Source organism: Geospiza fortis, unplaced genomic scaffold, assembly GCF_000277835.1.
Source record: "Geospiza fortis unplaced genomic scaffold, GeoFor_1.0 scaffold84, whole genome shotgun sequence".
Lineage (NCBI taxonomy): Eukaryota > Metazoa > Chordata > Aves > Passeriformes > Thraupidae > Geospiza > Geospiza fortis.
Window position 1 is genome coordinate 3,470,810 of NW_005054363.1, and position 24,666 is coordinate 3,495,475.

Here is a 24,666-nt window from a genome sequence, read left to right on the forward strand (position 1 = left end):
TACAGGAGAAGATTCAGAATATCTGACTAGAACTTTTTGTTAAGTGTGAAATGCAAGACAATTTTATAGTTTTGTGGTTTTTTTTTTTTTAAGCTGGAATAATTCCTTTCATTGCTGTAGAGAGAAGGCAAAAGCAAACTCAGAAGCCAGAGCAGAAAACACAGGTGTAACACATAAGCAGTTACCAAGCAGTCACCCTCCATTATGTTGCCAATTCTGCTTTGGGGAAGCCAAAGAGGAGCTAACAGGAATGGGCCATTTCCTTTTTGGTCACCTGGAAGCTTCATCAACATTACCTTTTGCTAGTCACCACTCAACACCTTTTTTTGGCAGAGGCAGAGCTCACTATCAGTCAGCATCCAACCGTGACAGACTCATTTACTGCGTCTTACTTGAAAGGTCATCAAGCTGCCAGGAAAGATAAGAATTCTTCCAAGGAGGATCAATGGGATTAAGGGCACAGACCTCTAACATTTCCCTCACTACCAGATCTGACACAGCATTCAATCCTTCCTTCATCCACGACAGGGCAAAGGCAGCAGTGCAAGGGGACAGGTTACAAAAGGAATCTAGGAGAAACTATAAAGGAGCATCTGGTTTTGAACTCTGGTATTCAGACAGTATTTGTAGAAATTGTATGCAACTCAAATTAGACAGCTAGTATGTTTACATGTTATAATGGAAGACCCATATAAAAACCAACATCCATCACTCTTCTGTCTAGGTATTGAGCACCTAAAGTCAGCATCCTCATTAAAAATTACCAAAGTGTGTTTGAAACTCTACTCTTTCCAGGATACTGCACTGGGGTTTTGAGTCATCCTGTAAAAATTCTGCTTTTGCTTAATCCACAGGACTGATGCATAAAAGTTGAAATGCCTGTCAGAACTCTTATTTACTACTGGGAACACAAAATTATCCAAACAATGGGTTTGGGTATAGATTAATTCTTTTTATCTTCTTGTTTAGCCTCTGCCTTCATGAGTTTGTCTTTCCTTTCCAACAATGAATACAGGTTTCTTTTATCGGTATGGGGCATCTCAATAAATTAATTTAGATTTGCCTACTGAATTTAGGTGGATGTATTTCTGCAATTCTAGGCCACTACAACCTGTGATACACAGGATAGACCAAGTGAGATATTTTATTGGACATGTCTTCTCCTAAAGGCAGCAGCTTCCAAGATAACTTCTGGAAAATGTATCAGAAAGCCAGATATGCTTGCTGTAGTCTATCTGGCCATTTCTTTTAGCAAAGTGAATCCTCACTGCTGTTGGCTGCTCAAGTCAGTTCCCACTGATGGGAAAGTTTTCTGTAGCCTACTCTAATGGAAAAGGCAGAGCAACAGCAGTGCATCCTGCTCCAACTAGTCTTCACCAAGAAAGCACTCTGGAATAATCTGCATTGCCTGAGTATTCAGCTTCCTCAAGGCTCTTAAAAATATTTCCTTTGTACTCCCTTTGTGCTACAAAGCGCAAGTTTCACAACAACCAAATAGGAAATGACACCAGCCTATTGATTTTTCCTCTCTCAGGATTTTTTATTCTTCTGCTCTTCTGATACTCTGTTCCTCCTTCCATAACATACTAGGGTTTTGTTAGTTTGATTTTATAGTGCCTCTAGTAAAAGCATCACAGAATTAAAAAATGAAAAATAAAACCAGGAAATCCAATAAATGGACATAAGAAATGCTTTACAAATAAAAAAATCCCACCTTTCTCTATCTCAGAATACTTTACCTCATATACTTGGAAATGTAAAAAGGCAAACAAATGATTTTTCTGACAAGCTTTCCACTAAGAAATCAATTATCTAAGATACGCAGAAAGAGAAAAATGTATTGTTAGAGAAAACTGGATGTTGCTTATAGGACAGACACAGACAGTCTACATTATAGACTCACCTTGAATAAAGCCTGGCAAGTATTTCTACTGGAAAAAAAAAACCTGAAAACTTTATACTTGAAATAAATGTTGAAGAGATTGTTTCTAGCACTGATTAATAAAAGCATAATTATACTATATATGCAGAGCCAAAATAGAAATAGGACATGCAATGTTCCCTATTTTGAATATAAATAGAATTAATGTTATTTTGTTAAGAATCCAGGCTCTACTTGCTGTATCCTGGGCACAAAGCAAAAATGCCTGCTGTGAAGAGTTCATGGCCTCAGGCTTTAATGTTGACTTAATTATTTGTTTCCAGCCAAGGACGTTGTATGGGATTTGCCTGTGTCAGAGTTAATTTTCCCCATCATAGTTTGCATGGTGCTATTTTGGATTTGTGCCCAACACCGTGTTGGTAACACAGGGATGTTTCAGCTGTTGCTGAGCAGTACTAGCATGAAGTCAAGGCTTTTTCTGCCTCTCACCCCACCAGTGATCAGGCTGGGAATGCACAAGGAGCTGGGAGGAGGGGACACAGACAGGACAGATGATCCCAACTGAACAGAGGGATATCCTATACCACAGGGCATTGTGCCCAGCATATAAGGCTGGAGGAAGCAGAAGGAAAGAGGGGCATATTTAAAGTGATGCTGTTTGTCTTCCCAAGTTACTGTTATGGCTGATGGAGTCTGGCTTTCCTGGAGATGGTTTTGCTGCCTATGGGAAGTGGTGAATGAATCTCTTGCTTTGCTTTGCTTGTGTGTATGACTTTTGCTTTACCTATTAAACTGTTTTTTATCTCAACCCATGAGTTGTCTCACTTTTACTATGACCATTCTCTGCCCCATTCCACTGAGGCAGAGTGAACAAGAGGATGCATAGGGCTGAGCTGCTGGCTGGGGTTAAACTATGATGGAGATGATAATGAGTTTCCCACAGTTCTACTCTATGATCTGTGGAGTGTTTTATGACAACCCAGCATTTGCTGGTTTTATTCCAATGTCTGATTTTCAAGATAATAATTTTCATGTTCATGTTGTTTTTCAAATAGTCTTAGAACTTGAGATAAAATAAAGACAATACACTTCACAATTTTTCTTGTAATTGTGCCAAGTCCGTGCCAACACTGACTCAATATTCATACAAAATCCAGCAATCCCCAGCATCACGAGAGACAATGAAGAATGGTGCAGCACTGCTGTCTTTATAATTTGCACTTTTTTAAAGGTTTGGACTCTGGTGCTGTTTCTAACAGGCTTTTTTGCTCTCATTTCTGTCCTAGAACTGGTGAACTCTCAGCTTCATAAAATTTTAAGAGATCAAATACAAATTCTAAAACTAAGATAAAAAAATATGTATCAAGTCAATCTTCCTTAAAAAAGGAGATTCATAAAGAAATTCAAAAGATCCATTGTACTGTTATGGACTAAAGGGCTTAAAGCTGGGCATGTGAGTCTGAATATCAAAAATATTTAGACATAGAAAACTACACTACAACCAAAACCAGAGAAACAAGCAAGAATATTCTGCTATCATTCACTCTAGTCTAAGAGGGACCCCTCTGGCTCCAAAGGACTGTGTTACTATTGAATTCAGGGAAAGTGCAGTAAGCATGAAGGAGAAATGTGCCCAGTCCAGGCAAGGTTCTAGGATCTCTAGTTCATGCTCTACAGTGAGAACCTTGATCAGCTAATGACTCAAGCCGGTTCCCTGTCAGAATGTCACTTGTAGCTAAACTTAACTGATTCAGGAGCACTTAACAGACTCCTCCTTTGCAAAATTCATGACTGCATAAATGGGTATTTTGGTGGTGCGCTCTTGTGATTGCTGAAGCCAGACTATTTGTAACAATATTTTGGTTATGCTAAGGGACCTTCTGGCAGCTAAGTATATAATCTTTATATAAGTAAAGATTATTTAGGAAGAAGTTCTATATTATATTTTTAAATACAATGTTTTGTGATCTTTTTGAAGTTAAATTCTTCTGAATGTTACACTCCTGCTAGAAAAAGATAGCAACTCAGCAGCCATGCACTGCCTGCAGATGTTACCCTTAAGCCTCAGCTCACTACCACTAACATTTTGTTTGAGGAAAATACCTTTCAAAAGGTTGTAAGATAGGGCTGTCAGCCACTGTCAGACAGCGGAAGTTGAAAAAGTGAGCAAAGTATTCTTGGAATGTTTGAGGGAATAAAAAATTACACACTAAAATATTCTTGACAATCACATTTTTTACTTTAGCTTATCTTGAAAATTAGCCAGATAGTCATTTTACCATACTCACCTCAGCAAGGTAAAATTCATCATATTGTCTCTTGAAATTTTCTCCTTTATAGTAGTTGCTAGCAGCAACAATCACATCGACAGCAACCATGCTTAGTATGAACATATGAAACACAGATGACCTCATCATTTTCTACAAAAGAAAAAGTAAATGTAATCATCAAAAGGAGTCAAACCATGTGCATTTTAAAGTTATATTAGATTGTTAAAACATAGTCAGCTATAATAATATGTTATTCTAAAGCTTCTTTATATGATTTTCATGTTTTAAGCTTTAAAATATGTTTTAATATATTGCTTCAACTGGTTTACATGTGTAGGTTTTGAGATTTTTTTGGTACTTTTTAATTTCTCTTTGCCAATTGACTTCTTACTGAAGGTTTATAATTTAATATGATACCCATTACTTTAGTATGTTCTAAAGCATAAAAAGCACATCTATCTAGTCATTTGGCCTTGTTCAATATTTCTGCATTATGATTTATTCATGTAAATCTCAATGACTTATTGTTCAGGAAAAAGTTACATCAATTTCTATCTTGTGTACTGCTTTTGCTCAAGAAACATGTTTTATGGGATTCACCTGATGTCAAACTATTGCCTGAATGAATAAAACACATCTATATACAGTAGATACACACATCTGAACCTATGAGCTATGAAGCACTCACAGATAATTCACATATCTGTGTACTTAATGCTTTGCGTCACTGCTGCTGCAGCCACACAGGAGAGAAGAGACAAAGAGAGGCACAGAGCAGTGTCCAGGACTTTACATCTGTGAGATGCCAAAACATTACTGATATGCAGAAGTTCAAAGAAGTAACTTCTAAGCCCTCATCCCAAAGACCATGAACTTATGATTTACCCTAAAAGCTTAACCACTTCCCTCACTGGGTCAGCCACAGTAGAAGCTAGAGTCAAACACAGAACATACTGTTATTAAACATACTGTTCTGTTCAAAACAGAACATATTTTATATTAAAAAATATTGGAATGAATGGTCACTAATATTGATATTGTTTAAAACATTTCCACAAGTAATAAAGTCCAGGTTTTCAATACGAGTAAGTTATGTGCCATTATGGTTCCTTGTGTTTGTGTGTATGTTGTACTTACAGTGGAAAAGGCCATTTTTATTTGTTCCTAAGTTTATACATAGAAGTGCCTAACAAAATTTCAGGAAAAAGAGAACTAAAAATTTAGAAGAACTCTGCCTCCTTTCATCTTTTCCATAAAAAGGTACTGGTTTATGTACACATAATCACATAATTATTTATGTTGAAAGGGACTTCTTGAGATGATCTAGTCTGGTGCTGCCTGCTTAAGCAGAGTCAGGTAGAGCAGGTAATACAGAACTTTGTTCAGTCAGAATTTGAGTATCTTGCATGATGAAGGCTCTGCAACCCATCTGTGCAATGTGTTCTGCTGTTTGACCACCTTCACAGTGGAAGAGTCTTTTGTTTTGTTCAGCTGTTCCTCATGGCTCCAGACTTTCTCCCAAAACTCAGGGGCTTGAGATTCCTGAAGGTCAGTCTTACCTATCAAGATGGGTGAAAAAGGCCTCAACTATTTCTATGCCATTTCCTTGCCTTGCAAGGTCTCCTAATCCTTTCAACAGCAGGCTCACATTTTTCTAGTTTTCCTTTTGCTTCTCTTATATGTAGAAGCCCTTGTTGCCTTCCATGTCATGGCAGATTCAATCCTGTAACTCCACTTTCAGACAGGGTAGTTGTACTCCTCCTGGGCCACTTGGCCCTGATTCCATCTCTTGTATGCTTCCTTTTCAATTCTGAGTTTTGTCCAGAGCTACTGGTTCAATTATGTGGACCTCCTGTCTTGTTTGTTTGATTTCCTGCACTTGGAAGGAGACCATTTTTTAATTTGAAGGAGAAAGATGCTTGAAAATCAACCAGTTCTTCTGGAACCTCTAATATCTACGACTGTGTACTATGGGATTCTTCCAAGCAGACACCTGAACATGAAAAAGTCTGAACACCAGGACTGTGGTCCTATCTTTTGGGCTTTGTTCCCTCTTTGAAGGTTCCTGAACTCCACATTCTCATGGTTATTGCAAAAAAGACTGCTCCTGAATCTCACAACCTGACCAATTTGTCCTTCCTGGCTAGTATGAGAAGCCTCCAGAACACCTGATCTCATCAGTACACAGTTTAGGAAGTTACCACGCCCGCAATGCAGAAAGCTGGACTGTTTTCTGCTGTATTGTCCCTCTAGCAGAGTAGTTACACTGCCCCAGGAGAACTGAGGCTTGTGAATGTGAAACTCATAGAATCATGGAACGGTTTAGGTTGAAAGGAATCTCAAAGATCGTCTACTTCAGAAAGACGCAAAATTTAAGAAACATTTTTACATTCGTAAGATATATTAACACATCAGGAAATTCATATATAGAGTTGTAAAATACTGTCTCAGTCTTTAATGAGCTGAGATTGTTATATTCATGAATAGTCAGCATTAACATTTTATGCGAAACCCTGCCTGAAGCTCAGTCTTAACAAAGCTACTCTTTATACAGGATTGTTGTGTGCTTCTTTTTTGATGAAACTAGAACATAATTTAGGATGTATGGGAGGCTGCAAGGGCTAGTACTTGTTCAGCTTTTAGCAAAGCTTTGTGCCTGTCTACTGAAGAATTCATCCCCTCTTGAATTTCGCTGGAGTTTAAGATAGCTTGTTTAAATTGAAGCTGAATGGAGACTAAGCACATATTTACAAGCATACAAGCTGATAGAATTGCCTCTTGTCTCTTAATATCTCAATTTTTAGTGTGAATTACAGATAGCATTGCAGACAGAAGACAGCTCAAACCTTTCTTATACAAGCTGGCTTCCTTTTGACCCTAGAGACATAAAATGGCATATTCTATTCTAGAAAGGGAGGTTCAGGAGAGAAGCTTTATATTTAGAAATTTACAGAATAAGCAGGGGTTAATAATACCTAAAGCACAGGTAAGTCACCAAAATAGTGGCTAAATAAGGTCTTGCTTTTATTTTTAATCCACAAGGCAAGCTATAAGAATACAATAATTAAAGGTAAGGCTGCTGGCATCAATCATGCATTTTTTTCAGTGGTATGAGTCAAAACAGGTGTCATTCTACCCTTTACATTTCCATTTCACACAAATTCTAACCAGATAGTTAGACTCTCTGCATATTTTACACTGTATTTTTAATGGTGTCAAAATTTCCATCATAATAATGAAGTATTCTGTCTCAATTGTGAAAGTACTTGCTAAAAGAAACTAGCAAGTGAGGTTGCAAAAGCGACTTTTATCTCCCTTCACAGGGAAGCAAAATGGTAATACAGGAAAAATAAAAATGCATAAATTGTCTTGATATATATGTACATATACGCACACTTTGTCATCTTCCATGTCCTCAAGTGACATAGCCACATGTGTTTTAAAAATTCCAGGGATGGTCACTCCACCACTTCCCTGAGTGGTCTATTCCAATGTTTGACAGCCCTTTCCATTAAGAAATTTCTTCTAATAGCTAATGTAAACCTCCCATGGTGCAACTTGAAGTCATTTCCTTTCATCCCGTCACTTGTAACATGGAGAAGAGACTGACCCCCACCTTACTAAAATCTCATTACATATAGAGAGGAATAAGGTCCTCCCTAAGCCTCCTGTTCTCCAGGCTAAACATCCCCAGCTCCCTCAGCCACTCCTCATAAGACTTGTGCTCCAGCCCATTCACCAGGGTCCTTGCCCTTCTCTGGACTCTCTGCAGCACCTTTTATTTTTCAGTAAGATTCAATAAAGCTTGTTGTCAAGGTTGCCTTCCCAATTAAACGAAAAGAAAACTATTTAGCTAATAGAAAGTATTACACTGGCATAACATGATTCAACATTAAGATAATAAGGAAGGAGGCTTAGACAGGACTCAAGCCAGGCACAGGCAATGTAAAGGCAGGAACAGCTGGCTGAGGCAACAAATTAAGAGATAGCTGTGGTGAGGAACAATAAAAGCACCTAGATGCTGGCAGAGAGACAGAGAGCACACAGAGCCAGTAAGGTGGAGGCAACTGAACAAATACCTCCACCACACACACAGCAAAAATGCTACGCTGAGGGGATTAAAAAAAAAATCATTATTTTTAAATCCCAGGACAAGCCAGTTCATGGGGACCAGATTGGTATCTGTGTTTCTTGTTTTTTTTCCTACATCATGTCAGACTCTAGCTGCTCACTTGTCATGAATGCTGTGCACGATAAGCAGCTTTCCTGCTGGCCTCTCACACAGCTTGCTGTATCTCTAGGAGATCAATCACAGTGCTCTAACCCACACACCAACCATGCCCAGCTTTCCCCCTACTCTAATCTGCCTTAGTTTGTTCTTTCTGCCTCACAGATTTTTAATTTGTATTTGCACCCTTAAAACACTTCAGACACACCTCTGCTGCTATGTTCGACCATGAGAATCCACTGTCTCTTTACGTATTTCTGTATTTGGAATGAGGCCTAAATAAAAGCTGAATTTAGTCCACAGCTCTTGCCCAAGCCTTGAAAGTCATTCTGGATCATCAGATCAGTAGTGTATCATTTGGATTACAGCCCTTTTCAGAGCAAACAGGCATGGAAAATTCCCCATGCAAACTTGAAAGAGAAGACATAATGCCAATTTTTGCTCTTGTTTAATTTACTGACCTTTTTTTAGCCCTTCAATGTGTGTTTCTTCAGTGGTGTAGGAATGAGATGAAAGAAATGTTCTGATGTTGCTGTCAGCCAGATACATGGTAAATTGTATCTAATATTAAACTGGATTTAAGATTAGCTGTGTTGAAGAAGTCTCAAGTGAAATGCCCTGTTGCTGCAATCAATCAACTACAACAGTGAAAAATTTCTTACATTTACTATGAATTACCTATAATGCTGTCATCTGACTTCATGCAGGATGCTAATTCTCAGTGTCCAGGACACCGAAGAACCTGTATGGCACAGCACTTAAGAGATGCAGTGGCCATAAAAACCATAACAAACATTTTACATAACAAACTTTGTTAATCATCCAAATTCTTTCATTGCTTGGAAATATGCAAAGGAGACATGGATTTGTTTGTGCTCAGATGGGAATTTCATGAATGCAAAAAAATACTTCTAAAATACTACTAATTTATTTAACACTAGGGACATGCTTGGTGCAGCTGAGGAACTCTGAATGAAAAACTGTATTAAATATCCTGGATTCACCCAAAAAATCAAGTAATGACACTGCAATTGCTGACAGGTAGAGACTACCTGGCTCACTTAGTCTTACAGAGCATTACAATGCATGGCCTAAAGCAGTCTTTCGTCACTCCAGTAGTATCAGAATGGCGCACATTGCTTTAATACTCCTCCCACGTTCCTGCATGGCAGAGGAAGGATGAGTGACATAAATTTGCCTTTGCCAGCTCACTGCCCTGGAGAACATCCACAGCAGCTGCCACTTTGTACAGCCAGAGCCACAGATGCTGGCTCAGGAAAGCAGTGGTCCATGTGAAATGCAGTCACTAAGGAAACTGGAATAACTGAATATAAAACTACCTTTTCCTAATGCTAGATTCCTTCTGGGGGCTTGATACGTACATCGGGTCACTCTCTGTATCACCATCCTTCATATAGGATTTTTGTTTAAAGTCCACAGTAGATCTTACTTACTAAGCAAGATGGTAAATGTTGCAAACTTGTAGGGTATTACAGACCTAATAATGAAAGAACCCATGGGCCATATTACCCTGATATTACTAACTGAAAACTGACCCACCTGATAATGTTTAATATTATCATGTGAAACCTTGAAAGAGGTGTCTTCAAAGAGCTCACCGGTTTCAGTTTAGACCTACGGAAATTTAGACTTCATCTGATAATACTAACAGCAGTGGTGATCTAAGAAAACAAAAACCCCTGACAAATAGTCTTGAAGAATAAAAAATTACCTACAAAGCCATCAAACTTATTAGTACTGAGCAAGACATGGTGAGGATCTGATATGCAGAAAAGCTTTACTTATTTTGGCTATTTAGTGTTTGAAAAGCTTTGACTGCATAATTGTCAAACTGGCGGGGTAGGTCCTGAAAGTACCAAACCAATTAATGAACAGTGTAAATATCATTTAACTAAAAGGCTTTGATAATCACTATATGGGTAAGCTTTTTTTCAGATTTTGATACTCTTGAATCGTGCATTCATCAATGGTAAAAACACAATTGTATCTGTATTTCTTTATATTTTAGATATACTTTAATACTTCATAAACCAATAGTATCTCCTCCTCTGTGTTATAATGGAATAGCTCTGGCAAACTTCTTACTCCCTTTTAGCCTTCATTGTTTTTTCTATTTGCACAAGGAAGCTAGATTCTGCTAAAAGATTCCAGCCAAGCTTCCAGCTATACCTGTTTAAAGACCTTGTACTGGCTATATGATCATTATGGTTAAGTTTACACCTATAATTTTAATAATGCTGTATGTATGCTGTACTCCTGTCTGTACACACCTACTGGAAGACCATACTTTCTGGTAGTTAGAATAGACTTTGATTTTTTTAAAGTTGTTTAGACGTGCACAAAAGAGCTGGGCGGTATTACTGAATAGCAACTGAAAAGCTTACATTTGTGCTAAACCAGCCTTTTTTACTTATGGGCATGTTGAAGCCTAGATCCTACCACTGCAGTGACACGAAGGCAAATGCAAGTCCCAGCTTATTTCCATGCAGAGAATCACCATGATGTGTGGAGATGCATTCTGGAACAGAACTGCCAATCTTATGGTACCCATTCACTTCATAAAGCCCAATTAGCTGGAGTTATGTGGGCATCACAGAATACAGAAAACTTGTTCTGAAGAGCTAACAAAGCATGACTCAAGTTCATTATAGCAGCTTGGAAAAAACTAGGTCAAATAATAGTAAAATGAAAGTATTGCAAGTCAATTCTCATTCTTTCTAGAAATTTCAGAGGTTGGCCCATGACTCCTAAATATATATAAAGGGATTATGGATTTTATAGACCAGGGTCAGTTTAAGGTGTATGCAAAGAATTTATGTCACTAAGAAAGGAATATGATTGCCAGTCATTCTTGATTAAATGTTGAAATCAGGACACATCAAAAGCTTCAGAAACTATTATAATGTACAAGACTAGAAATAGCAAAATCCCCTTGACTTTAGGATTCTATGACACAAGATTTCTAAGAGTCACTAAGCAAAGATTAAATCCTGGCCTAAAGAAAAGGGCAAGCTTTTTTGTCCTATACATGTTTAATATACTTATGGTGTTTATTTAGTCTCTTTTTTTTTTTGCAAAGTGCTTGAAGATACCTTGAATATGAAAGGAGCTTTAGAAAATCACATTCTATACACTGCTAATCACATATAATTCATAGTGTGAATAGGATAAATTTGATTTTCATCTTGTTGGTTAATGGCCATCTGAGCAAGTACAAAATTGTGAAATTGCAGAAAATTTTCCCCTTTTGTTTTCAGGACATTATAGAGCATTTTACAAGCTATGTAACTAATTTTCTATAAACCATTTTGCTTTCAACTTACTTTATGACTGCCTGACAAAGATATGCTTGTGAGGAGAATTTAGCAATTATTCCCATGCTCTGCAATCTGAACATTTTGGAAAATTATTAAGCATTAACCAGAAATGTTATTGGACCAAGCTTTTTAAAACCTTATATTGATGCAGTTATATATCAGTGTGGTACATTAAGAAACATTGTAAATCTGAGAAACCATCTACCGTATTTGAGAAGAACTTCAATGATGGGATGAATTCAAATAATGCAACCTCATTGAGTAAACAAGGTGAAGGATGAGTTTAAAAGATGCTGGAAGAGGTGGCTTTTAGATACTGCAAAGGAAATAAGTCAAAAGTCACAAATCAGATGTTTGGTGATGTCAAGGGGGCAGTCTTGGCTTTACAGCACAGACCAATTGTCCCAGTGCAATGGGAGCAGGGTGGTTCTTCAGCAATTTTGTCTACAGACTTGCTTTAACATTTTGATGATGTAGAGAAGAGGTTCTTAGGGAAGTGATGTAGTAGAGATGAATGTAAAGACCCTTTAAGATCCACAGTCCAATGAAAAATCTGCTTAGAAACTCTGTGTTACTTTCAGATCACCTCAGCTCAGAGAACCTTTGTTATCAGCTGCAGAAGATAATTTAGGTGGTATGGTGACAGTCAAGGGAGGAAAATCGTCTCCAAAACACAAACATCATAACTCTTGCAGTTTTAGAATATGCATTTGTAAACTTTTCTATAAATGTTTTCTGGCTGCAGCAGAGGTGACACTGGCCTGACAGAAAGAGCACTATAGACAATAAACTGTCCTAATAAAATATTCTACAAGTTTCACTTTACTGTGCTTCTCTTTCCACCTTCTACTGCATCTGATTAGGGTACAAAACTCAAGGTAGCCACTATATCTGTGTTTTCACAGGATCTCCTACCATGCAGCCTCAAAACAAGCTGGAAATGGGATGACTAATGAATCATGGTAACATTTCAGGACATGCAAATATGTTCTCCAATCAGTAAGCATAAGATTCTATGCTACCACAATAAGGTTGTAAGGCAACACATGTAATTTTCAGATGGCATGGCATAGCTAAAATTATAAAGAAATCAGAAGTAGTTAAGGTCTTCCAATAATCTAAATGTCTCTGTAATATTTGAAAATATAGGTGAGTCATTAATTTGCCACATTTACACAGACTCTCCTGCCTTTTAGCAGAGCTACTTTTGATTTGAAAATTAAAAGCTACTTTAAAAAAAATTAAACTGAATTCTGATCAAAGGAACAAAGTAAAGCCAGTAACACAGAAAGAATGAGAAAATACACACTTAGGAAGTAAACAAATGGAAATAATGATAGAAAGCCTAATGAAGAGAAATGAAAAACTCTTATCTTAGAGTTTTTTAAGTAACCAAACCTTTATGGCTAAAGTTTCTGTCAGAAATTAGATACTTTTTTTCCCCTTACATCCCAGATTTGAAAGCCAAATTTCTATTTCTGCTATAGGACTAAAGAATGTGTTGCATATGCCTCTTTCAGACTAGCTGCATCCTGTTAATTCACATCCTGCAACAACAGAATAAAGCAGTAGCATAGATACATTTCTGTACGCCTCTTAGAACAGCAGCCACTTTTCTCCTCCCACAAACTTCTAACAGAACAGTCAAAAAGAAAATGGTGACTCTTCTGCCCTAAAAATACATGAAATAATGGCTTCTTTGAAACGAAACGACCCTCCTCCCCACCAATTTATAAATCAGCTAACACAGTATGTCATTTTCTTTTGCAAGAAGAGAGAGAGGAAGCAAGCAGCCTTTCAGCAACTGCAATCTGACTTAGAGAAATTGAGAGCAGCTGCTGCAACATAAAAGAAATCTAAAAATACTACTTAAATTGTTCATGATAACAACAATGCATAAAAATTGTTACCTACCTGTCAGATTTTTACAACTCTTAATAAGTATATCATCACCTCAGCAATAATTTTCTCTAAAACTACATAGTATGAAATGCAAAACATAACCCAAATAATATGAAGTTTTATTCTTTTTCCTAAATATAGCAATACAGATCAATTCAGAAAATATGAGTCAAAATAATTAATGACAAAAATGTGCAATTAAATAGGCCAAAATAATTTTTGTTTTATATCTAGTGGCTTCATCAAAGCTGTAGGGTGGACATTCGCTCCATATTTTACTAAGGTGTGACTAATCACACCCCTGTCCTATGGGGATTTATACGCTCCCTAGTCCCAGAGTATTTGCAAAGAGAAAGTGCAAAAGTTCTTTTCCTCTGATAACAAAAAAAAAACCTGAACTAGTTTAAAATCACAACTCTAAATGCATTTAACTTTAGCAAATTTTACATGTATTAAAAGGCATTTAACGTTGATGCATTTTATGTGTTGACCTTAATGTATTTAAACTGTGTGGGTGAGCACACACTGAAACAGGTTGCTCAGAGAGGTTGTGGAGTCTCCCTCACTGGAGATATTCAAGAACCTTCTTGACACAATCCTGTGCAACATGCTCTAGTGTGATCCTGCTTAAGCAGGGAGGTTGGACCAGAAGTCCCATTGTGGTGCATTCCAACCTTAGCCAGTCTGTGAACCTCAGGTACAGGAAGAGGTATAGACACATTCCCACCTGCTCACATTATGGATAACCACCACATAAACACATAGTTATATAAAATATATATATATGTACATATATACATTTATATAAATAGAAACTTATAGGGCAGGCCAAATTTATAGTCAATTGCTGATGCTGTCCTCAGTCAACCACCTTATAATGGATGCACTTGACATTTTTAATCTGTATTTTCTAATTTCTTCCCTGAAAACTCCAGTTGATTCACTATCTGCATTATAGCATTATCTGTGTTTACATACTGTTGCTGAATCCTCTAGATATAGTATTCTATTTTATGTATGTCAACAATGTTGACATTTCCCACGTTTTCATATTTATATTTTGAAAATATGTTGACCACAAAAGAAAAATAAAAAACGTAATAATGTTGGGCTTAGTCTGCAGCAAAACAGCTCCATCTCTAATACTAAATCTATTTGCTACTATTTAGAAGCTGTGCCATTTATGAGCTGTGATACATAATATATTGCTCACTCCTTCAGATGCACACTAAACATAATTTTGACATGTAATTGATTACAGGGGCTTCAACTTTCCCCCAGATTTCAGGGAAGGTGAGTGGCAATGGAATAATCTGGACCCTACCTGTGTTGTATTTCTTTTCAATGCCTCCAAAATTTCTGTAACTCTTGCATTTTAGAACTCTAGGAACTTCTCTTGCAACAAATTTCAATTAACACTTGTTCCTTGAATTATATGCCTTTGAAGATTTCACCTGGAAGGCCTCCCTGAAATTGCTTCAATAGACTACTTACTCTTTCACTTACATTTCAATTCAAGAATCATATCTCTGAAATGTCAGTTATTAACCAGGTGCGAAACAGCCATTTTCACTGCCTCTGTTTCCTTTGTCCTTTTATTTCTCCATTAATTAGAATAATTTTTATTTTTATGTTATTGCAGCACTGTAGCTTTACTAGTTGTTTTATAAATGTGAAGGAAAAGGTTGGTGTTATTATAATGATTAACTCATGAGCTGAAAGAGCAGTAGACCATAATGTAAGCATTGCACCTCATTCTTCAATTAGTACTTAGGATGATCATGAAATCCTTCAGAATTCTTTATATTATTTTTAGGAAATTACCCACGTACCAAGACAGGTGCAGCCATGCTAGAGAGTGGTGAAATACACTGCCTTCCCTTCCCTTTTTTGTCCCCTCACAGTTTAAACCACATCAGGTTTAGGTGGTCAGGAATTCAGTGCAGAATCTGTTTCAGAGTGGCTCCAGTGAATGATCTGCTCATATCAAAGCTGGTACCTCCTGAGTCTGCAGATGCTCTGCAGGGGACAAGGCTCAGTGCTGGGCACATGTGCTGTAACCCAGCTCTCTTCACAACAGGGTTCATGTCTCATGGATGACTTACGTGGGTGCTCTGCTGATAATGTAAAGTGACAGGAGGCAGGAGAGAGCTTACAGAACCCAGAATGTGTTGGAGGATTGAAAATGTAAAACCTGCTGTTAGGAAGACTTTAAAGCATATCTTTTCTTTTGGGCTCATGAAAAAAGAACACAGAGAGCAATTCATGATAAGCAGAGATTGAATTTCTACTTGCCCGCAACCTCTTGTACAATGATGAAGCACTATTTTAAATTCCCAGCTACTGAGAAAGCACTAACAATCCAACAATTTAACAGAAAAGAAGAACAAGAAAAGAAAAAAAAAGAGATAGGAAACAATTTTCTTTATTTTGAAGAAGTGATGGTGAAACAAAATTAAATCCGAATTCTTCAAGGAAGCTTTTTATTTTCTGACATGGAAACAGCAAAAATATGTCCATGTAAATTTCTTTTCTAACTTCAAAATATACATGTGGAAGCATCTAGTTCTGTCATTGGACAATCAGCTGTCAGTGTTTCCATACAGCATGAGAACGTGGAAAATTAGATTCTAAAAATGCAATGATTCATGGAAGGAAACAATTTTTTCAGTGGGTTTTCTTCCTGCTATCATTGTATTTCATGAAAAACACACTAAGATAAAACCCTCCTTTATGGAAAAGTTTTATATACAGTTAGAGCTCCTTATACTCTCTTGGTACTTATTCCAGCTTTTTATCTTAGTACAATGATTATTATAACATGTGTGCTTTGAAATTCTTTGGATGGCTGAGCTAAATTTCAGTGCTTTTTCAGCTTTGGTATTGTTGAGCTGTTTAAAACTTAGAGAAGTACTTGATCAGCATTAAAAAAAATTAGAATACTTCAGTTTTTCATAACTTCCCTTCTGAACTAAAAACTGCCAAATGTGTGCTTTAGGCAATTAAGACAACTCTACGCAGAATTAATGAAAATATTTTCCTGGGTCAGACTGGCCATTTGCAGCTACTATTGGTTTCTGCAATTAAGGAATTAAGACAACTCCAGTTAACCAGGAATTAATGAAAATCTTTTCCTGGGTCATCGTGATCATTTGTATTGATTATTGGTTTCTGATTGCAATGCCTTGCCTCACAGAGTACATTGATCTTAGTTACGGTATGCACTGCATTTGTCTTGGGAACATGGTGTACAGTGTAGCTCAGACTGTCAACTGCTACCTCCTTTGGAAGCCTATATAAATATATATAGAGCATTCTAATATAATTTCCACCTTTTGATTAGAACAGTTTTTCCTTGCATTTTCCTTGCATAATTTAATTAGCACACTCTCAAACTCATGATTTACATATAAAAAGCAGAGATTACTTTGAAATAAATCAAATGCTCCATTAAAGAAGTGATCAGATGAATAATTAGAAGCAAAAAAAAATATTTTTTGCACTTAGGCTCAAAACCTACTTTCTAGTAAAGTGGCTTCCAATCAAACAAAATTTAAGAAATGGAGAAGAATCACAGAAGTATTTCTCCCTGCCTGAAACAGCACTCTAAACTGTGCACAATTTAGGCTCTATTGCCTTGGGCAAGGGGACAGCAGAGCTAATCAGAGATTTTGATTGCCATTAATTCAGAGAGCAAGGGGCAGTGATTTACTTTATACTTCCATTTTTCTTGCAAAGCATCTGGTCTCCAGCTTCACCTGCCAGATTACCTTTACTGCAGCCAAGCTGGGATATCCCTTTTTCCTTCAGTAAGGTAAAACCAGTGGTTAGACCGGTCTAACCAAAAGGATCTCAAAGATTACACAGTTTAATGAGGCTTGAATGAAACAGAGTAGCACCCCAGAATGAAAATACATTTATTGCTTTTAATTGCTTCCATCTCACAGGTAGTAGTGGAAGAAATTATTTACCCATCTACCAAAAGAGTCATGATGGTAAGGCTGGATTTGGACTGGACCACAGAGGAACTGTAAATAGGTCTTGTAAATCTCCTGGAGATGCTGGAATTATAGGACAAAGGAGTCTACAACCTTCTGGTTATATTCTAGAAACATCCACATAACTTCCAATGTTTTTGGTTTTATTATTTTCCAAATAAGATTAAGAAGAGTTCAAAATTTAGATGGAATATAAAAAGAAATAAGCATAATGTGTAGTGTTCATAACTATGGTCATACTTAGAGCATAAAACCAAGCAGGTCCTACAAAAGATAAAGTAATAGATGAACCAAATGCAGGTCTTCTTTCAAAAGTGGGGAGATTGTGTGCAGAGAGGTACAAGGCAATTTTTGGACTCCTTTCACCATTTCAGCTTCATAGAGCTGTGTTAACTTCTGCTCACCTATGTCCAGCAAACTTAAGAGCAGTTCAGTTGCATGTAGAGCTGATTTGTAACCATGAAAGCTTTAACACTACCTAAAAAAGAGCTTCTTCACTGAATGCTACTAGAGATGATTGGGATTACACAAAATAAATAGGATTGATCAAGCAGTAAAAACAGTAGAGACACTTAAGGTAATGTGTGATTTTGGATGAAAATTATAAATTCTGGGGCATGCCCTCAATACTGAGAAGAGACATGGATAGAAAAAAGTTGATTAAGTAAGGGACAGTAAAGAAAATACATAATTTTCCTTTCCTACAAATTCCTGAACTCTTAAAAAAACCCAAAAGCTCTTCTCCCTATAACCCATCCTTTCAAAAATTATTCCCACATGTCCTCTAATGAATTTTGCCTTCAGAAATACTTTCTTGATGTGAAAGCATATGGGCAGGGATTTAAGACCTGTTCACACTGGGGAAGGATAGAAAAGCAGAATAAGAGCAAAGGAGGAAAAACGAAAAACAGGTTTAGTACCATGGTGAACTTTGTAAGAGTGTTTGACAGAAATGTTGAAACTCATTCTACAAAAAGGATTTGTATGAGCCTCACTTCTAGCTCCTCTTCTTCAGCTAGTGAGTGCATTGTCTGCCTGAAAACATAGAACATTTAATCAGGCTAGGAATTAATAAGAAAGAAAATTAAATAAAAGAAGAAGGCAGGTTAAAAGTTTGCCATCGGCACATACACAGCTGTTTTTAAAAGTTTAATTAATAAAAATTCTATAATTGTGATTTGATTTTGCTATATGCTAAATCAAAATGAAGCAGCTAATTAGTAAACTAAATCTCATCTGGTCTGTATGGCAAGAGTTTCTATTGAAGTGAACTTCAAAGGATTTCTTTAAAAATATGAGCATCAAACATTTTTTTGAACAACAAAGGAATATCCTTTGATAGAAAAAATGCTGTTGTCCTATATTTGTAACATGTAATTCTTATTTGATAATTCTCAATGGAATTCTAAGGTATCTCATAATACTTTAGAAAAGTAGAAGTATACTGTAATTAAATGATAAAACCAACTAATAACACGTCTGAGAATATTGGTGCAAGTTCTGCAAATTTAAATGTTTTCATATTTGAAAATCATTCAGCTTATTTTATATTTTTCCAAAGAAGATCTATAGCACTTTTAAAAATGGTCACATCAATATATATCATTTATAGTCATTCCAGAAAATTGGGAAAATTAAGAAATTCCAATTTTTTTTAAAGTGATAGATTGATATAATTTTTGACTATGTCAAGTATGAAGAAATTTGTCCTTTTTGAAAACCATCTCTTTAATTATGGAACTGAAATACATCCAAAACTGAATGCTTCTCCTTATGACCATGATGACAGTTTAGACCTACAGGAAGAGTAAAGCTTACTGAAAAGTAAAAATAAGAAATAAAAGAAGGACAAAAAAAGAAATGAGAAATATTGTGGTAAATGCTTTACCACAATATGTTAATCAGTATTTCCACCGTGAATTCAGCTGGAATCTTAACATTTAAATCACCAAGGTATTGAGTTATCCTCAATGACTGTCTTAAAAATACACAAACCACCTCTTGTTGATGCCCTTTTCTTTTGATTATGAAGTGCCTTAGGAGATCAACTCTTATCAGTACATTTAATTGCCAGACTCATAAGACTGCCAAATAAATTTCATTCCTTCTATGTCTGTACAGCCATACCTATGCATAGCTATCTATTCTTGCCCTCATTCTCACCCCTAAGGCTTTTAAGTATTTTTAAAATTAATTTCTAGCTAATATTGCTATCCCACCAGTGCAAAGAATAAAATCATTAAAATTAAAATGGTATCTATCACTGCCATACATCCCCTTCTAAGCTGCAGCTTTATTCCATTGTTCACCCTTTACACACTGTTACCTCACTATTCTTTTAAACAACCAGCAGGACTAACCTTACTGGTTGTATATGTAATGATTAATGCTAAACTGAAACAGTGTGCACAGGTTAAACTGTCCATTAATTTACAATGCGTGGGGGAGCTTTATGTCAAAAAGGAACTTCAGTGCCAGCATTACTACATGCAGCCTTCCAAGTGATCTGCAAAATTAACTACACCAGTTTACCATCCTGTCATTTCAATGACGATGCAAGTTCGTAATGCTTTTTGTTGAATACACTTGCATAATCACAATTCACAAAAATAAATAAGTTTGTGGCATACAACATGAGTTATACATATACTTACCTGTCTCAATAAAAACCCCTTACTGGTTTATGAAAACACAGCACACTCACATGCTGAAGAGTTTTCTTAGAGGTCAAGAGTTTCAAAGCAGTCAAGTGGATTTAGACATGTAAGTTCCACTTAAGTAACAAAATAATCAAAAAGCAATTCTTGGAATTGCTGAAGCATAGTACATCATTAATTCTGAGAACGAGGCCTGGCTCTAGAAATGTGTTCAATGTTAGAAATAGGCAGTTAAGTAAATTTAAGGAACTCCCTTTTTTCATTATATTTTTAGTTGGAACAAAGAAACAGCTAGTTTCTCCCATACATCCCTAAATCTTCATGTTTTTAAGGAGGAATACTTAGCAAATGCATGACTCTTTCACATAGTGGGTTTTTTTGTTGTTTTGTTTTGTTTTTCTTTTTGTTTTTCTTTCAAGACTGTTCGATATGTAGCTTTGTTTCAGTCTGTCAGTTTTAATGACTACAAACCCATTGCTCTACATTTAAAACATTAGAAATTAAATAATTCTGCAGAGCAGTGGCAAAACTCTCACTGAGTTTGATGGTGCAAGGGCTCTATTTCTTCTCTTCTGCACATCCCTTAAACAGAAAGCGAAAAAAAAAGGGGAGGAAGAGTGGGAAAAACCTGTGCTAGTCTCATCTCATGCCCTTCCCTCCTTATCTCTTCTCTGAGGAACAGGTAGAAGAAGATCAAGCATTAGTGTTTGACTCAACTTAGCTCTGCTTACACTGAGAATCCCCCATCAATTTCCTCTCAGAAACCCAGTAAAAGAGCAGTGAATCATCCTCTTTTGCAGCTCAGTGAATAACAACCTGCCTCAGAATACTCAGCTGGAAGACTGACAAGCCAAAGTTGGTATTTCTGTATCACACATTTGCTGAGGTATTATTGCAGGCAGATCTTACCTGCAGGTTTGGTTTTAGTTTACTCAATAGAGGTCTCAGCTATAATAAACTCCATTCAATTTGCTCTATCCCTTAGGAATTTACTCCTATCACTTCTTGAAGGGTGCTACTCACTGTCACCTCTAAGTCTCCTGACATAAATTGGAAGATGCCAATGATGTAACACAGCTATACCTTGTCTGACTTCATCCACATCCTGTGCATCCACATCCTTTGCAATCTTCATGTGAAGCATGTTCAGTAGTATCCTTGAAAAAAAACCACTGCTACCTCTTTCCATGGAAATCCTTCTGGACTGCTAGCAGCACAGGAGCCATTGTGGTTCCACAGAGCATACAAAAGGCATGAATTCAGCAGAAAAGGAAGACCTCCACCAGAAGAAATGGTTCAGATTATCTTCCAGAGACAGAACAGGAGATTGTCCACCCATAACGAACTTGCTCAGAGAGCTCTTCCAGTTGTTTGCATTGTTTCTGTCCTGTTTCAGTGACTGATATGCATAAAGTTGCACAAATATGTATGCATGTTAGTGGAGGGGCATGTTTATAAGTTCTGATTAAGTGGCAGCAACGAAAGGGATAGAGAATAGTTCTAAATGGTGGAGGTTATCAGCCTTGGCTAAGGACAGACCAAAGGTTGCTGAACCCTGGCTAAAGAAGAAAGAAATAAGAATTTAAGGGTCTGTGAATAGATCTATTGGTAGTGGCTTCTGTGCTATGAAGCATTAGGAAATTTTACTTTGGGCAGAGGATGAAATGGACCTACTGAGTGTAAAAATAGTAAGACTTCTCTTGCAAACAACCATGAATAGTCAGTGCCAGGCAGTTTCTCAATAAAAGAGAAATGGCTTAAAGGATACTGAAGAAAACTGAGCTATTCAGGATGACAGTTCTGAGTCAAAAGAAAACAGACTGCATAGCAAAGGTTTATGCAGCTAAAGAGAGGTTGAAGGAGGGGATTGGATGCACAGTCTGCTTTCACTAATTAGTGTTTCAGTTCCTCCTCTCAGTTACCTAGGATCAGGAAAGTGAAGGCCAGAAATAAAGAAGCACAGCACATGTACTGCCAACTCCACTATTTTAGCAGTGTCTGTAGTAAAACACCTGGAATCAAGCCCACTAGTGCATGTATCTGCTTTCCTCAGATCTTCTGAAAAGTTTATGACAGAGAAAAGGAAATTATTTATATACACTCTTGGTAATGGGCAATTAATGAAATGTCACCACATATAATATATGCACCAGGTGGCATCAATGCCAAAATAATATATGGCACTTAAAGTATGATGTTTCAGGCTACCATTCAAAAGATAAGGTGAAGATTCAATGAAAATGACTGATAATGGAAATTAATTATGGAAGTTCCTGAAACACTGCAATTTAAATATGTTGGGGGTCTGGGCCTATAAAAATGGAAAAATCTGTCACAACTGCTAAGACTGTGTGATTATTAAGAGATGTCTCTGCCTGAATTAAGGTAGAAACAAGACCATATGTCAAAGTCAATAGTACTAATTTTATTTAAAAATAAAATTTGCAGTAGAGAGATAGAAAGAAATAGAGGAGAAAGGAGGGTGGGGAGAAGAGAAAAAGAGAGAAATAGCGATCAAAAAGACAGTCACCACTCATGGATCCAGCAGCACCTCTTCGATCCTTTTTCACCCTGGCTTCTTGGTGGCAGGGGGGTCCTGAGGTCATTCAAAACTTGTCAGTATTTATACATTTTACCAAACAAAGGAATTAATGCTCATTGGCTGAAATATTCCCTTGCCTCTAGTGGTAATCAGTCAGCATTCTCAGTGTTTCTCATCTTTTGGGTTGGTGAGTTTCTGGGGTAGGTGGGCCATGAGGTGGTTATGGTGATCTTCCCCTTCTGGAATCACTCTTTACCCAGTCAGAGCTGATTTCAGCACAGTTGCTGAGCTGGCTTTCCTTGTGGCTGCATTCTTTATCTCCATTATCAGAGATGCATTCTTCTCCCTCGGATTTGCTTACAACCCCCAGGGTCTGAGATTGCACTTGAACAGTAGTCCCACCTTTCTCTTATCTTAATCAGCTTGAAGATCTGAATCTACTGTATTGCACTGTAGCCTTCAGCTTGTTAAAATGCACAGGGCAGGTAAAGATACTGCTCTTCAGCTATTTAAAAATTCACAAAGGATAAAGGATGTAGACTTTGACATGACTGTGCAAATACTCTCTGTAAAACAGCTGCATTCATGTGAATGAAATCACTTATAAGAAAATATGATTCTGAAAACTCTAGGCACCTTCCAATGATTTCAGTAGGATTTAATAAATGCAAAATACTTGTGAAAATCCAGTATACATGTTTACTGAAGCAGGACTTTTTCCTTAAATCTTCACATCAGAAATATATTATTAAGACCTAGTGAAGACAAAGGAGGTAGACTTTTGGCTTTAGTGATTCACATGAAAAACACTGGCACACCTAAAATAGGAAGGTAAACACCTGCAGTACAATGCAGTCTGTAGAGTGATGGGCACCACTGTATTCAGACCCTCCACTGCCCTCTGGCAGTGCTCATTGCTTTCCATTGGCTCTGTGTCACTATGGTCCTACCACTGGCATCTGCCTGGGGCTTATGGACACGTGAAATAACTCCGGACCACACTGATTCTCAAGAGTCACCTAAGAGACTCCAAGAGTAAGAGAAAGATATTACAAAGTGATTTGTTTTAAAAGGTTTCAAAAATCTAAAAATTACTCTAAAAAGAACAAAATAATAACCTACAGAGTTGCAGTACAGGATATTCTTTGCAGTTCTAGTGAGAAGAGACCTTTCTTTGTGAAATATTAGAAATATGGAAAATACTGCAGGGTAAAACAACCTACATGAAGCATACAAACCAAAACCCTGCTAGTTTTCTTCTAAGACTCTGCAGTCTTCCACTTTGCTCAAATTTGTTGTCCAAGTTACAGCTCCAAAAGAAGTCATGCTGCTCCTGCGGTTGCTCCTAACACTTTGATTGCTCTAATTGTGCTAAGCACAGAAAAGCCACATGACAATTTAAATACCTGCTTTCAATTTGATAGGATTTGAAACACTGGACATATTTAACCCCAGAAGTAAGTAAAATTTTCTAAAGGAAATTCAGCTGAACTTCAATTTTAGTGGTATTACTGAATAGTTCCTATAATCCACTGATGCTCATGTGCCCTAAAATTTCTAAATACCAATAATGAGTACAATCTGTACTGAAGTCCATTGCTAAAAAGAATGCTAGAAAAATGGTACACTCTGCCTGTTTAGGTCAAATCAAAAAAGTGAAGTAAAAGAAAAAAAAAACAACAATGAAAACACTTAACTGAAGCAAAAATACAATTTACATATTTTCATTGTAGAAGATTTTTGCTTTATTAATTTGACCATGATGTTGTAAGAACTGAATGTCACTGCCTAATGAGTGAACTCTGGTGGTGGATTGACCCTGCCTGGATACCAGGTTCCTATTGACCCA

The 24,666-nt window shown here is 36.9% G+C and overlaps 1 protein-coding gene across 1 annotated transcript in view; it reads right to left on the minus strand.

The window, feature by feature from the left end:
* Nucleotides 1-24,666, minus strand: part of NALCN (sodium leak channel, non-selective) — a 217,477-nt gene that overhangs the window by 106,163 nt on the left and 86,648 nt on the right. Inside the window, exon 10 of the mRNA XM_005424146.3 lies at nt 4,171-4,302. Coding sequence (XP_005424203.1) covers nt 4,171-4,302 — 132 coding nt within the window. The remainder of the gene's footprint in view (nt 1-4,170; nt 4,303-24,666) is intronic.